Source organism: Quercus robur, chromosome 4, assembly GCF_932294415.1.
Source record: "Quercus robur chromosome 4, dhQueRobu3.1, whole genome shotgun sequence".
NCBI classification, from domain to species: domain Eukaryota; kingdom Viridiplantae; phylum Streptophyta; class Magnoliopsida; order Fagales; family Fagaceae; genus Quercus; species Quercus robur.
In genome coordinates this window covers 6,041,546-6,056,932 of record NC_065537.1, presented here as the reverse complement: position 1 = coordinate 6,056,932, position 15,387 = coordinate 6,041,546, and the positions used below count along the sequence as shown (strand labels likewise).

Genomic DNA, 15,387 nt, shown 5'->3' with positions numbered 1-15,387 from the left:
GGTTCTTTCTTGATTTTTGTGTGGGAATCATAATTTTTAGAGAGAAGTTTTTTTTTTTTATTAATTTTTTTTATGACTCAATATAATTCCAAACTTTCAATTCTATTTCTATATAAAAATTATAATTGATAAAGAGCCATAGTTGTTAGTTTGAATTGGTAAAAATACGTTGTATAATTGATGTCAAAAAGAGGCTTTCTATGAATGTTCTTTTCTCCCAGCTCTCATTTTCACTGCTTTATTCCTAGAAGATGCATACCTACCCTGTTTCTCCGAAAGAATAAAAATTTTCTTGGGTCTTTTTCTTTCCTTTTATTTTTTTATAAAATAAATTTGATAACTTCCAGTCTTACTTTTGAGTTAAAAATAATTTTCATTTGTTGTTTTGCCAGTTGTTTGAAGAATAATCAGTCTGAGATAGTAAGGGAAAAAGAAAAGGTTTGAAGGTCAAGTTGTTTCAAGCAGCTTTTGAGCATTACCACCATTGCTGCAAGTCCTCAATTTTGTAGGTTATCATTCTAGTGCTGTTTCTGTTCCTTTTGGTCACTGTAAAAAAAAAAAATGTTTATTCATATGAATCATTGTTATTCTCTCAGAGCATTTATATTTTTAAATAATACAAAGAATATATTTTAGGAATTGAGTTTGTCTGGCTGAACCCATGAGTAGGAGCTTAAAACTTCCTTCTTGTTGATGCAACTCTCTGATGCACAACCAAACCTTTTGGACTGCAGTGCTTTGCATTCAGAAGTCTCTAGAATACTGCCATTAGTAAAAATAATTGTTTGCTTATATGCATTAAATTTAACCCAATGCATATAAAGTCTAGACCTGGTCGATTTGTTTTCCGACTTTCTGCCTACTTCCACAAACAATTTAGTTCATGGGTTTATTCATTTCTTCACACCATGGACCTAGACCCAACTATTTGATAGTTTGATTGATGGGCCAAGAATCCAATTTTGCCAGGCCTAACCCATGTATTACTATAGTTTTAATTTAGCATACTCTCCTTCTGTTTATGCACACCATGGGCAAAATGATCTTGGGCAAGTACTAAGCAAAATCACTAGTGAACTTAGAAAGCCCTTTATAGGCATAGCTCATGGTGCTAATCCATTAGCAAAGACATAATTTTTTTATAACACAATAGAAATCCACTGAATTTTAAGAGTACATTTTCAATCTGATGATATCATAAATACTGCAAAACGGTTCTTGGCATCTTCAATTTGTGAAAGAACAATCAGGCTGTTTAGAGAGAAATCCCTTATAATATATGTGCATGCTTGCATGTGACTATGTCTCTTTGCTTCCAATACCCAATGCCCAATCTTAAAAGTTAAGAAGCAATACAAAACATAACACCTTGGAGACTCTAATTGAAATGTGTTGGGATACCATTTAATCCAAAAGCATAAACTTATGAATTTGGACCTAACTATGTTGTATTAATTATTTGCTCTTGTTATTATTATTCAATGTGAAACTTTACTCACACATGTATACATAACATAATGAATAAAAACAGTAGTTGGTTTCAGAAAAAAAATGGCCAAGGCAGAGGATGTGAATGGACATTGAATCTGGTGTTGTTTCAGGAGGTTCTTGAGTTTTACATTACTCTTCTACTGTAATTTCAGACCTACTTTTCTACAGCTACCTCTTTTCCTCAATTCAAGTATAATTTTCCTCCTCAAGAGAGCTTTTCTCGCTAAATAGTTTTCTTCAAACTAAGCACACACCTTTTTTCTGAGGAATCATTCGAGCCTCTCTTCTCCTTGACAACGTGATCCACATCCTCAAGGTCCTCTCCCTTCTTTTATGTAATGCTTGTGAATTCTCTGTTTGTTTGTTTGTTTATTTATTTTTATTATAAATATTTTAGTTTGGGTTCAATTTCCACTTGGATGATGATAAAGCAGAGGAAAGGTGGAAGAACATAAAAGTTGTTTATGGGTCTTTGCATTTTTTCCCTTTAGTTTTATATTTGAATTTCTCCTTATATGCCAACTGTTTTAAACGAATTAATTGGTTTGACATTTTATTTATTAATAATACTTTAATTTTATAATCTTTATAATACTTCAACGTCCATTGCGAAACACCAAATCATCCTATGTAACAAGCCAATGAATAAATTTTCACTTAAGATCTTAGTGAGATCAACTCTGACAAAAGAATACTGAATGAAATTACTTGATGCATATACATTTATTTGTTATACAGGGGAATAGGTATGATTCTAGTAAGAGATAATGTCATCCATTCACGGTTAATCTCTAGTGACTATTATTACTTACTAGTCACAGCCCCGCGCATTGCGCGAGATAATCGTTTTTTAGGGTGATCTTATTAAATATATTTGAGGTGATAAGTAATAACACTCTCCCATTCTGTTTATATTAATAACAAAATATTTTAACTTTATTTAAGAATCTGTTTATAAATGTTTAACCATGTTTAGTAAAGACATTACTCATAATTTTAGAATTAAAATACAATTTATAAAATACCAAAACATTTGAAATGACAAATCTCTCCATAACTCATTGGGAAAAGAAAAGGAAAAAAAAAAAGAAAGGAAAAGACATTACTTAATATTTTGAAATACACTTTAATTTAAAATTTTAAAATAAGAGAATTTAATTTTAAAATTAAGGTTAATTTTGGAACCTACCTTAAGCACATGCAAGTTAGTACACAATATTTTAATATTAATTTAACAAAGTTTGGTCAAACAAATGTAAAGGGTGAAAATATTTTTTCCTTCCAAGTTTGAGGTAGAGTGTCATTTCTTCAAACCTCGAGAAAGAGGAATGTAATTACCTTTATATTATTATTATTGTTGTTGTTGTTGTTGTTGTTGTTGTTGCTATTATTAATAATTGATTTTTCATTTTCTTCTAAGTTAATGAAAACCTTACATATACCTTTTTATTTATTTATAGAATATACATTTTTTTAACCTTTACATATCTTTTTTTAATGTCAATCTTTACATATACCTTAAGTAAACTCTATATATTCCACTTCTTTAGATGTGCAAAATCATAAACTACAACTTCATAATGATAGTAGCTAATTAGTTTTATCACTTTTTTTCATAATTTCATTTATAACTTTTTTTACTATTATCATAATTTCATTTCTTATGTAATTTCTATTATTACATGAGAACATCTCCTTTTAGTTATGAATTAGAGTTTGATTAGTTTTAAGTTTAAATATATTGCTATGATTGTGTTTAATTATTGATTATTGATTCAATTTTTTTAGTAAATGTAACAGTTGATTTTATTGCACTGTAAAGTTTTTAATGTTCTTCATATTGGTCATATTTATTTTTTATTTTTACTTCTCCTTACAACCTCTTTGTTTTCCAATTAATAGTTACTAATTGACATTTGATTTTTTTTTCTTTACCATCTCTCTCTCTCTCTCTCTCTCTCTCCATAGGCAACCTATTGTTTTCCAAAACTTGATGATTATTTTATTGCATTAAATATGCATTGTAGTTTTTTTTTTTTTTTTTCATTTAATTTTGCTACCCTTAAGTTAGTATATCCATAACTATTAGTTTCTTTATATTATATTTGGTTTGATATCCTCATTATTATTATTATTATTATTTTTTTTTTTAATTTAGTGTTTCCCAATTGGCATTTGTTTTGTATTATATTTTTTCTTTGATGTAACAAAAAACACAATAAAAATGAGTCTATACTTATTCTACTCTTATACGGAATATTAAATTACAAACATTTTTCTCTTAATATTTTTATTATTATGTTACAACTAATTGTTGGCATGTTAGTGAATCATTTAATGCTATGTATTTTTTTTGTTTTTAGAGAGAATAATGCATTGTCTTTAATTAAAAAGGTAAAATAAAGGGAAAGTTGAGAAATTTATTTATTGATTTTAAAAAAGAGGACTACCTTATGGGACTACTAGAGGCCCAAGAATTTGGAAAAGATGGAGTATTCTTCTTGGGAAAACTAAAAGGATGCATCATTTTAGCTGTGATTGGTCAATGGTGTGAGGATTGCAATGAGTACATGCATTGACATGGGGAAGGGTTCATCTTGAATATAAAGATCAAGAGGTTTGCTACTTAGAAAATTTTTATTAAAAGCACAAAGTTTATTTTGTAGTGATAAATGCAGTTATATAATTTTAAGTTTCCAACGTCGATCCTTGGATGTAAAAGGCACTAGCATGCCTACTTTGTTTAAAAAAGAAAAAAGAGTTGTTGACTTGATTGAAAATAGAGGATGTATTCCTCCACATCAAATTGTTCTCTTCTTCTAGTATTTTTTTTTTTCCTTTTAATTTCTCTTTTAAATTTAATTAAATGTACTTTTTTCTTAATCTTTATTGTAGTTCAAGATTTGCCAATATATTTCTAATGGCTGCCATTAGCACTCAAACTGCCTCATCTTCGTCATCATTTTCTTCTTCAACACCACAATGGAAATATGATGTCTTTCTTAGCTTTAGAGGTTAGGACACACGTAATAGATTTACCGACCATCTATATGTCGCCTTAAAACAAAGGGGCATTTTGACCTTTAGAGATGAGGAAAAACTTGAGATAGGAAAATCTATTTCACCAGAGCTTTTGAAAGCAATAGAAAAATCAAGGTTTGCAATTGTCATTCTTTCAATAAACTATGCATCTTCTACATGGTGTTTGGATGAACTTGTAAAGATCATTGGGTGCATAAAAGAGATGAAAATGACGGTTGTTCCAATTTTTTATGATGTGGATCCATCTATTGTATGAAAACAAATGGGTACTTTTGCCCAAGCCTTTGCTAAACATGAAGAACATTTCAAGGACTACATAGAGAAGGTGCAAGAATGGAGAATTGCTTTGAGAGAAGTAGCTAATCTCAAAGGATGGCATGTACAAGATAGGTAATCCAATTTGACATTTCATTCTTTCAAATATTTACATAACACCCACCTCATATATAGCATTGTTTTGAACCTTATGTAGACCTAAATACATATATGTAATTCTTTCTAGTTTTTTCTTGAGCCAATTAATTTTCAATCAACAAAATAGAAAATTGGATTTTCTATCTTTTTTTAAACATATTTATTGTGGTTTACACTAACCACATATTTTTATCTCTTCATTGTAGGCCTGAGTCACAAATTATCCAGAACAATGTGGGGGAATTATGGCATAAATTAAGCTATGAATTCTCTGATAATATTGAAAAGCTAGTAGGAATAATTTCTCTAGGGGAGAAATTGGAGTCATGTTTGGATTTAGGGTCAAATGATGTTCACATGGTAGGGATTTGGGGGATGGGAGGAATAGGTAAAACAACTCTTGCTAGAGTTGTTTTTCGTATGGTTTCAAATAAGTTTGAAGGTTGTTGTTTTCTTGCTAATGTTAGGGGAGTTTGTGAGAAAGATGAATTAGTTCGATTACAACAACAACTCATTCTTCAAATTTTGAATGAAAATATGAGTGTACAAGATGTTAATGATGGAGTTTTTGTGATCAAGAATAGGTTATGTCATAAAAGAATTCTTCTCGTTCTTGATGATGTAGATCAATTAGATCAATTAAACAAGTTAGCAGGGAGTCATTTTTGGTTTGGTTTAGGTCGTAGAGTTATCATAACAACAAGAGATAAGCATTTGCTAGAGGCCCTAGGAGTAGATGAAATATATGAGTCTAATGGATTGACTAATGATGAATCTCTTCATCTTCTGAGTTTGAAAGCTTTTAAAAAAGATCATCCTCCCAAAGATTATCTAAAGTTGTCTAAATATTTTGTATATTATGCGAATGGGCTTCCTTTAGCTATTGAGATTTTGGGTTCGTTTTTGTTTGGTAGAAATATTGATCAATGGAAAAGTACATTAAATAGGCTAAAACAGTTTCCTCAAAATGATATTCTCCAAGTACTTAGAATAAGTTTTGAAGGACTACATGAAATAAAGAAGGAAATATTCCTAAATATTGCTTGTTTCTTTAATCATAAGGAGAAAAATGATGTAGTAGAAATACTAGATTATCTTGATCTTTTTCCAGATGTTGGACTGGGGGTTCTTTTTGATAATTCTCTTGTTAAATTCGATGGTCATACCTTGCGGATGCATGATTTGCTTCAAGAAATGGGCAAGAACATATTTTATAAGGAGTGTCCTAAAGAGCCGGGAAAGCGTGGAAAGCTATGGTTGTTTAAGGACATTAACAATGTACTAACAAAAAATACGGTAAGCAGTTATTTAGAAAACTTGAGCATGTACCCTATTATATTATTCAAGGTGAAAACTTAGATACAATACTTTAGGTTCAATATATTATTTTCCCAAATCAAATTCACTTGATAGCACTGACAATAAAACACAATGTTACCATTTTCAAGGATAATTAAATTCATTTCAACTATGGGTTTGAATTTTATTGGGGGAACCTAATGAATTGCACCAAGGTATTGTACCTAAGTTTTACTCTATTTAAAAAAGTAAACTTAGAGTGGCATTAGTAATCTTACATTATGTAATTAACTAATATGTGCTCTTCATGATTATTAGGGAACAAAGGCAATTCAAGGCATAGTCTTAAAGTTGCATAAACAAAGAGAGGCATATTGGAATCCTGAATGCTTTTCAAAAGCTCATGATCTCAAATTGCTCATTCTTGATAGCGTTCACCTTTTGCATGAGCCCAAATATCTTCCTAATGACTTGAGATTTCTTGATTGGAGTGGATACCCTGCAAAATATTTTCCATCAAGTTTCCAACAAAAGGTAATTTAGGTACCTTATACAACTTTATTTTTATGTTTCATTAAATGGTAAGTTTTTATGGAAGCTAATTTTTTTTCCCTTTTTGATTTTTTACAGTCTTTTGATAGTTTGAAATTCATTCAATTGAAGAAATCACTGAAATTGATTGAAACCCTTGACTTCAACAAAATCCCAAATCTTGAGAAATTGGTTCTTGAGGATTGTATAAATTTACGTTCTTTGCACCCATCAATTGGAGTTTGTAAAAAACTCTCTTTTCTTAGTTTGAAAGGTTGCAAAAACATCAAAAGTCTTCCAAGCAAGTTTGAAATGGAGTCTCTTGAGATCCTTATTCATTTTGGTTGCTCAAATTTAAAAAGAATTCCTGAGTTTGGTGAAAATATGGAAAGTGTATGAAGACTTTACTTGGATGGCACTGCTATTACAAAATTACCCACATCAATTGGGAACTTAACTTGCCTTGCTTCATTGAATGTAAAAGATTGCAAAAATCTCATTTCTCTTCCTAGTACCGTTTTTAATATGAAGTGGCTTAAAAATCTCAATCTTTCCGGATGCTCAAAACTACTGGAAAACTTGGTGACTAAGAAAAGTGTAGAGGAGGTTGATGTGAGTGGAACTGCTACCGGACTTATGCCTTGTTATAATGCTCTTTTTCAAACTCTTAAAAAACTTGCTTTTGGTCAATTTAAGCAAAGAAGTCTCAATCACATGGGCTTGTTATCGACTTCTTTATCAGGTTTGTGTTCTTTGACTAGGATGGATCTAAGTTATTGCAATCTCAATGCAATCCCCAATGATATTTGTGAAAGTTCAAATATGTGTATAAACACCCTTGAACGTTTAGACCCCCAATTTACAAATTAACCAATTCAAGCTTTATGTCAAACAACTAATGTGCGGAAAATGAACACAAGCTATAATATAGAATAGGATAAACTATCTAAGCCAAATTAAAATCCACAGCAGATAATAAAAGGCAAAGATAAAAGGGAAGGAAGATGCAAACACAAAGACAACACGCGATGTGTTATCGAAGAGGAAACCGAAGCCCTCGGCGTAAAACCTCTCCGCCGCCCTCCAAGCAGTAAACAATCTACTAGAAAATGTAGTTGGGATACATGGACAGCAATAGACCCTCCAAGCCTAATCTACCCAGTGCACCTAAGCCCTCCAAGCTTCCTGCTCCAACGAGGTTGCGCCGAACCTTTTTCTTTTCTAGCTTCTCGGATTCCGCTACTAGACCGTAGCATCAACCAATGTAGATTGGTTCCTTCCTAACTGCTTCCCAGAAAACCAAACAGTCCTCTCACAGTAATAAATATGGTGAGAACAAGGTTTTGGTAAAAAGCCTCTCGAGGATTTGACAATGGAGAGGAAAAGAGTTGAGGAATTTGAAGAGACTCTAATGTATAGATTGCAGGTGAATCAATCTTGTTTTTCTTTAGGGTTTCTCTCTCAAAATTCTCTCTGGAAGCTCCCTTTCATTTGTGGGTATAAGGGGTATTTATACTGGAGTGAGTGAGGAATGTGAAACTTCAGGTTTTACAAAACAGGGGTGGCTCGCGGCTTGACCTCGTGACTTGACTGAGTCGCGAGATCCAGTCGCGAGATAACCGTATGGCCAGTTGTCCTGTTTTGTCCTGTAGTGCTCCAGCTAGCATGACTGTTCACCTTCTGGCACGCTTGGCACGTGTGCTGCGTCTGGCGGCTTGAAGCCGCGAGCCACCCGCAAGAACAAGCCGCGAGTCTCTGTTTTCTTGCACACTCTTGAGCAATCAACACTCTATCTCACTCACTACCCTTATAACAAACCCACCTAAATACAGGGTTACTAAATGCTGAAATACAAGCAAAATTGGCACGGAATAAAGCCAATAAAATGGTTGATTAAATTCAACCTTACAATCTCCCCCTTTGACTATTCCGTGACAAAACCCTAAAACAGACTCTAGACTTAACATGTGAGTTGGGAACAGTTGAACAAAACTCACTCACACCTAACTCTAGAAGCTGTGAAGCACTTGAATCATAAGATCATGAAACTCCTGAAACACAACAATACACCATGATCATTGTATGCAGAAAAGCATGAAATGCATATGAAACAAGCTTAAGGTGATCAAGCAAAGATGAAGTGAAGTTTCAAATCATGGCTTGATCAACCAAGTGATCACCACAAGGTAGTGATCACAGTTGTAACACCCCATAATTTGATACCAATTAAATCACTATACGTTAATTTTTAATGGAGGCCTATAATTAAAATGGATTAAATAAATTTGAGCCTAATGTATTAAAAAAGAAGATAAATTCTATGGAATATGAAGCCTAAGTGAGGTGACATAAGTACATATATGGGCCTTGAAAACCCTAGCCTTTTTCCTCTTAGGTCACACGTGTTTTTCTGATGGGATTTCTTTTTGCTTCAGCCGACAATTGAATTTCTGCCTTTCTCCACTGTGGCGTTGGTAGGAGTCTTCAGGTATGATTTTTCTCAAGCTCAAGATTTAAAAAGTTTGTATGGTCAATAATTTGCAATTGGTTGGAACCTAGACTATCATTATACTAATAGAAAAGGGTTTCCTATAATTGTATTATATTAGATAAAGACTTGGTCAATATGTCAGGCAGAGATACAGACTTGAAATTGAGCCAAATAGAGTAATAAGTGTGGACTTGGTCACCATGTTAAAGTGAAAAGAATGCTTATGTTATTGCATTCACACTAAGCCACAATTGTTGACCGGTTATTTTGCATTCACACTAGTTCAACGTGTAATAGATTTTGGGTCCTTGGAGTGATGGTTTCAATATTATATTAGCAATTGTTTACATAGCTGCACTGATCTAGTAGTTCTATGTCCAACATTGCGGCTGAAAAACTAAGAATAATAAATAAACTCTGACCGTTTGCCATGCTACACATGCTACCTCAAGTATTGCCATGCTTTTCCCTACTAAGCATGGTCCAAGCTTGATTGTTTACGTAGCTTTCACTTTGGTTTAATATATTCAGTAGATGCCTAGCGGCATCAAGGGAGCATTCTAGCACTAGATTGATGGATTAAAGCAATCTCGCGTGGCCTTCAATGTTAAGTTGAATATATATAGTTATATACATAATGGTTAGAGTCAATGGACATCTAGTGGCATCAAGAGGGAATGCTAAGCAACAAATTAAGACAATACGTGGCTTCCAATAGTAAATTTGATAGTTAAGTGAATAAATGGAGGATTTTGGATATATTAAAATTGATTAGGATAAAACCGTTTAAGTGTGAAAATAAATTTTGAAGTGGGAAATTGCGTATTGATGAACCTATTTTTGGTATTGCTAGGTTCTAATTCTACTGAATTGTTGTGATTCAAGGGAGGTTGATTTCCTTTATTTTTGCAGCTAAAGAGGTAAGTGGTGTTTACTAATTTTGGGGGTTTTCCCAAAACAGTGTTAATTATTAAACTATTTTATATGAAATAATATGTTATATATAAATGAATATTTTACAAACGTTTGATGTGCACATTGGCTATTCGTTTTATGAAAAACTTGTGGGACAACCTAATTTTATTTAAACTTGTATGTGTGAATATGTCTTTATATTTTGAGAAGTATGAATGGATTATTTTGTGAGCATATTGAATATGTTTTGAAAACCTATGGCAAGTCGTGATTAGAAGCTCAGTATGATATTTAGTCCTTAGCAAGGGACAATCATGCTGCGGCTAGTCCTTAGCAAGGGACGGTCCCAAAAGGGGACAGTGCACATGTGATAGCTCCTTAGCAAGGGAGCATACTATTGAGGATCCAAAAGGAAGCTCCTTAGCAAGGGAGTGTACCTTTAGGTTCCAAAGGAGCCATCCTTGAGAAATGGGATGAAAGGAGGTTCCAGTCCCAAAAAGGGGACATCACAACCCTGTCAACGGGGCGTAAACGTTGACCACGAGAAAAGTCTAGGGAATTGTTTATGTGATGGTATCAATATATATATTATGATGGCTCACAATATAAAGATATTATTTTCTTTTACATGAAATAGTTGATGACAAAATATTAGTGAGTTATAAGTTGTGAATCTGTTGAAAGAATTATTTATTTGAAAGGTTTGTTCCCACACCCCAATGTTAGTGAATTCCACTTATTGAGTTATCTCACCCCCCTTTATTTCCCATTACAAATACATTAGGTGGATTACTGGAGTAGAGATTCTTGGGAGACAAATGTTACAAACTATTTTTGTGGAATTGAGGATTTTATTATTATTTTATGGCATTAAACTTTGTATTGGAGAATTATTTTGAGGATGTTTTGTATTTGGTGAATTAGAGCTCTGACTTTTGTAATCAGTTTCAAGGTTGCTAGTTTCTTTTATTTAATATTTTTATGGATTATTCAGATTAAATAGATTTTTATTGCCTATGATTTTGGGGCGTTACAACAGTGCTCATTCACACTTGGAATGAACACTTGAATATACAAGTTAACAAGAACAAAGCAAGATACTTGTATGCCCAACACTCAACCAATGCATAATACACTAAGTATATGCATCTAGGAACAATCCTACAAGGGCACAAGAGTGACAGTACTTAAAACAAAATGCAAGACATTTAGATAGAAGTACTGATTTAAACAAAGCATAAAAGGCTGCATTAAGCAAGGTACAAACCATAAAGCCTACAGAATATGCATAAAAACATAACCCTAAAAGCTTACATAAGCAACATGGGTACAAAGCACAGTATATCAACTTAAACTGAATAACATCAACATTATATATAAAAGAGTAAATCAAGATTATAAGTTATGAGTTAGAAACAAGAATACACCAAACCCACAGTGTATCAAACCCATATAAACACTAAAAATCTAAAAACATAAACCTATAAGTTTAAAGGATAAGACTTAAAACAAAAGTATGTGTGTACTCCCCCTATCATTATGCACACTTCCCTTTGAACTTTCTCCCCCTTACTGAATGCTCTCCCCCTTTTTGGCACGAATAGCGTCTAGCTGATTCTCCATAGTCTCGAGACGCATTTGAACATGGTTGTTTGTGGAGTAGAGAAGTGTCACAATCTCATCAATGCGTTTCTGAATATGTTCAAGTAAATTACCCACTCTATCAGTATGAGGATCAGTCTGTGCTTGCGGAATGCTAGCTTATGGAACTTCAGGAATAGCATGCAAAGTAGGTGTGGTATGTGCAGGTGTCTTTGACTCAGGGGCAGATGGAGTAACCGGAGAGATGTGTGCACTCTTTGGTGTTTTAGAGGAGTGACTTCTGCTAGCTTGAAGAGTATACATGGAAATAGGACGCTGACGGGTCAACATTTTTCCGTCTGTGGGAGGAACAATGCCTTCACGAAGAATGAGCTTCACGATGAGACTGCAAAATGGAATAATTCCTCGAGCTGCAGTTCGAACCACGGTCTTCCTCATGGTGTAAAAGATGTGAGCACAAATATCAATGGAGGCTCCTGTAATAAGATCACAAAGGAATTGAGCTCTCCCAAGATTTATGAATTTAGTGTTGGACAGTGGGTAGAGATTAGTGAACATGATCAACTTCAGTGTGGTCAACTCTGGTGCAAACTTTGCGGTGCTGATGGATGTACCTGTATTGGATACTTCATGATCAGATCCTAGGATTTGTAGAATGTCTTGAATCTCTGGAGTTCGATCATCGTACGGAGTTAGATTCACATTCTGAGGTCTAGTGATGCCGAGAACATCTGCGATGGAGTTTGGGGAAACGCCAAATTCCTTTCCTCTGACCCAGAAAATAAGTTCAACTCCAAGATCACTTGCATTGGAGAAGCATTCTTTAACCAGTTCATCCATTGGATCGACAAAGTTCCCAAACAAGTTTGCCCAATCTCGTGGCTCAAAGATTCGAAGGACAAAAGTGGTCCCTAAGGTGTTAAACTCCACCACCCGTTCCACTATAGGAGTTGACTTGTCAAAGATGTTTTAGTAGATGTGTGAGGTAAGCGGGGTTCTAAACCTCTCCTCATTGGAGTCTTGAGATGACTATGATGAGAGTCGAGTCCTTTTAGCAACTGGGGTTGCTAGATCGTCAGCAACAATGTCTTTACCCTTAGAGGATCGACGAGACATCTGCAAAAGAATAGGCCCACAGCAAAGAACCAAAAACAGCACCACACAAGATAAATATCAACATGATTCGATGCAAATAAGAGTGAAAACCAGAGAATTGAATACACAAATACTAACTTAAGACAGTTCAGACCCAAACAAACCACCATCAATACTAAAGTGCACAATACGACAAGTGCAGCAAAATGATGAAAGTGTAATAGAGCATAGAGAGACACAGATTCAAAAATAACTGTCAATTAGACAGTCTACCCTAACCATGATATGCATACAAAGACAGCATTCGAACATTAAGAACGGATAGCATAAAACAGAGCATATAAAATTTCAAAATGAAGGATCAGAGCACCCAAAATAGAGCACATGGCATTGAGACACAACATTCAGAAAATTAAGTTGTTTTAAAGGAATACTTTCAAGATGCCATCACACACACGTTATGTTATCATAAAAACACAGTAAACCAATGCCGCAAGCCAACTTCAACACCCAAACAAGTGAAAGGAGCAAGTCACAAAAATACCAAACCCATTTAACAAAAGAGTTTGAGAATCAACAACAGGCAAATATCAGAACAAAGAAAAAACACATTGTAACAAATCAACATGAAAACGGATGAAAACAACAACAAACACAACTAGCCATACCCATCAAACAAAGAGAGGAATGTTTTGAACACAGTATCTATCCAAATGGCAAGAAAAACATTCATTAAGCAGGGAAAATGAGATGAGGATAACAAGACTCATACCTTTTCTTGATGATTTTGAGAAGAAATGAAGCACCAATGAAGTTTAAAAATGGGTACACGGAGTGTTTGGGAATGAGACAGTTGAGAAAGAAGATGAATAGTCACAAAAGTTCGAGGGAAAAACTGAAAAAGATTTAAAAACTGCCCCTATTTTTGCCAAACACGCGTTTTTCGCGACCGAAGTGAGTCGCCAACAAACCGCCAGGTCAAGCTACCAAAACACACAAAGATAAAATTTTGAAAAATTTTCTAAGTGTTTTTCGCGACTGGAAGGTCTACCCACGAGAGAGTCGCGAGCTGAGCCGCGAAAATCTCTGAGTAACCCTTGCAATTGGACCTTCCACTCGCGAACAAGTCGCCAAAAATGACCCGTGAACATGCGACTTAGTCTCGCGACTTGACTTACCCGCGACTGAGTCGCCAAAAAAGGGCAAAAATGGATTTTTGAAATTTTTAGATTTTTCTAACAAAATACTTTCCAAAAACACCTAAAACACTCAAAAATCTTTTTGTGCTTGAATTAACAAATATTGAGCATGTGAAAACACATTTCATCAAGTACAATCACACAAATGAATATGGCATTTATTGAACATAAACTTGTGTGTTGTGTGTGGATATCAACAATGAGATAGTCCTTAGTCTAATGTGAAGCTTCAATGATCAATTCAACCAAGGCATACACAATTAGCACTAGATTAAGTGATCCATCTCAATTATAGAAATATGTATATATGACCTCCCACAAAACTTGATAACATATCTTGGAGCTTTACATTTGACTCCACTTTCAATCATAATATTTGATCTTTTTGATCCTTTTTGAGACAATCACCTCTCATTGTGAGAGTGATATTTGATATTTCACTTTAATGAACTAGCCTTTGGCTTTTTGAATAAACATTCACTTTAATTTTAGGTCGCTTACCATTTTTCCTAGTCGAATACTAGAATGTGCGACAGGCTTTTGCAGCTCAATATCTCTTTTCATTTGGAGATTTACATTTGGTGAGCTCTTTTTAGCAAAAACAAAAATAAAGAGTGGGAAGATATATAGACACAAGTCTATGCATGTCTCAAGATCATCATAATCATTCACTAATCATTCATGACAAGTTTGAAGATCTATTTACAACAATCACATAGATTTCAAGATTTCTCCCACAGTGATATGAGTTCAATGGAACAAGCTATGCTCGAAAATGCACAAAGCCATTAGCACAAAGGTACAAGGCAAAACAAATTTTGAGACAAAAACTCAACAATGTCAATCAAACTTTTTGATTTTCTAATTTTTATGTGATTTTTGGATTTTTGACACTAGAAGAAAAATATTGATCAAAAACAAAAACAAAATCAAAAGTATGCACAAGTAGACAAGCAAACAACCATCAGCATAAACAACAAGCAAACAATCAAACATCGTCGCAAAGCATAGGAAGTATTAATCATGGACATGTTGTAATGCTTATGCATGAGTACCCTTTTTCACCCACACATCACTTGCGTTTGGGGTGATTTCCTTATAGGATTGGGTACGGGAGTTAGGGCTTTCAAACCTTCGTGAGAAGCTTTCCAAGCAGTTGGTGAATGCACCAATCATCTTCATCACGTTCATCATTCCGAGATCACCATTTTGATCTCTCGATTGTTCACCTGCCCAATTTTTTCTATCATTTCTAGGTCCTTGTGACCTTTGAGGAGTTGCACTATTCTTTGCTCTCAGCTTTTGGCA

At 34.0% G+C, this 15,387-nt stretch overlaps 1 protein-coding gene across 1 annotated transcript; it reads left to right on the top strand.

Annotated features, from left to right (window-relative positions):
• Window positions 1-4,795: 4,795 nt before the first annotated feature.
• LOC126721257 (disease resistance protein RUN1-like) lies at window positions 4,796-7,176 on the top strand. Its single transcript, XM_050424311.1, has 4 exons — window positions 4,796-4,923; window positions 5,154-6,243; window positions 6,565-6,780; window positions 6,877-7,176. The coding sequence occupies exons 1-4, from the start codon at window positions 4,796-4,798 to the stop codon at window positions 7,174-7,176; spliced, it is 1,734 nt and encodes a 577-aa protein (XP_050280268.1).
• Window positions 7,177-15,387: the final 8,211 nt, after the last annotated feature.

Coding starts and splice junctions, on each gene's coding strand:
- LOC126721257 (XM_050424311.1), top strand. CDS start 4,796: ATGGGTACTTTTGCCCAAGCCTTTGCTAAACATGAAGAACATTTCAAG. Junction 4,924..5,153: donor GGATGGCATGTACAAGATAG/GTAATCCAATTT, acceptor TCTTCATTGTAG/GCCTGAGTCACAAATTATCC. Junction 6,244..6,564: donor ATGTACTAACAAAAAATACG/GTAAGCAGTTAT, acceptor CATGATTATTAG/GGAACAAAGGCAATTCAAGG.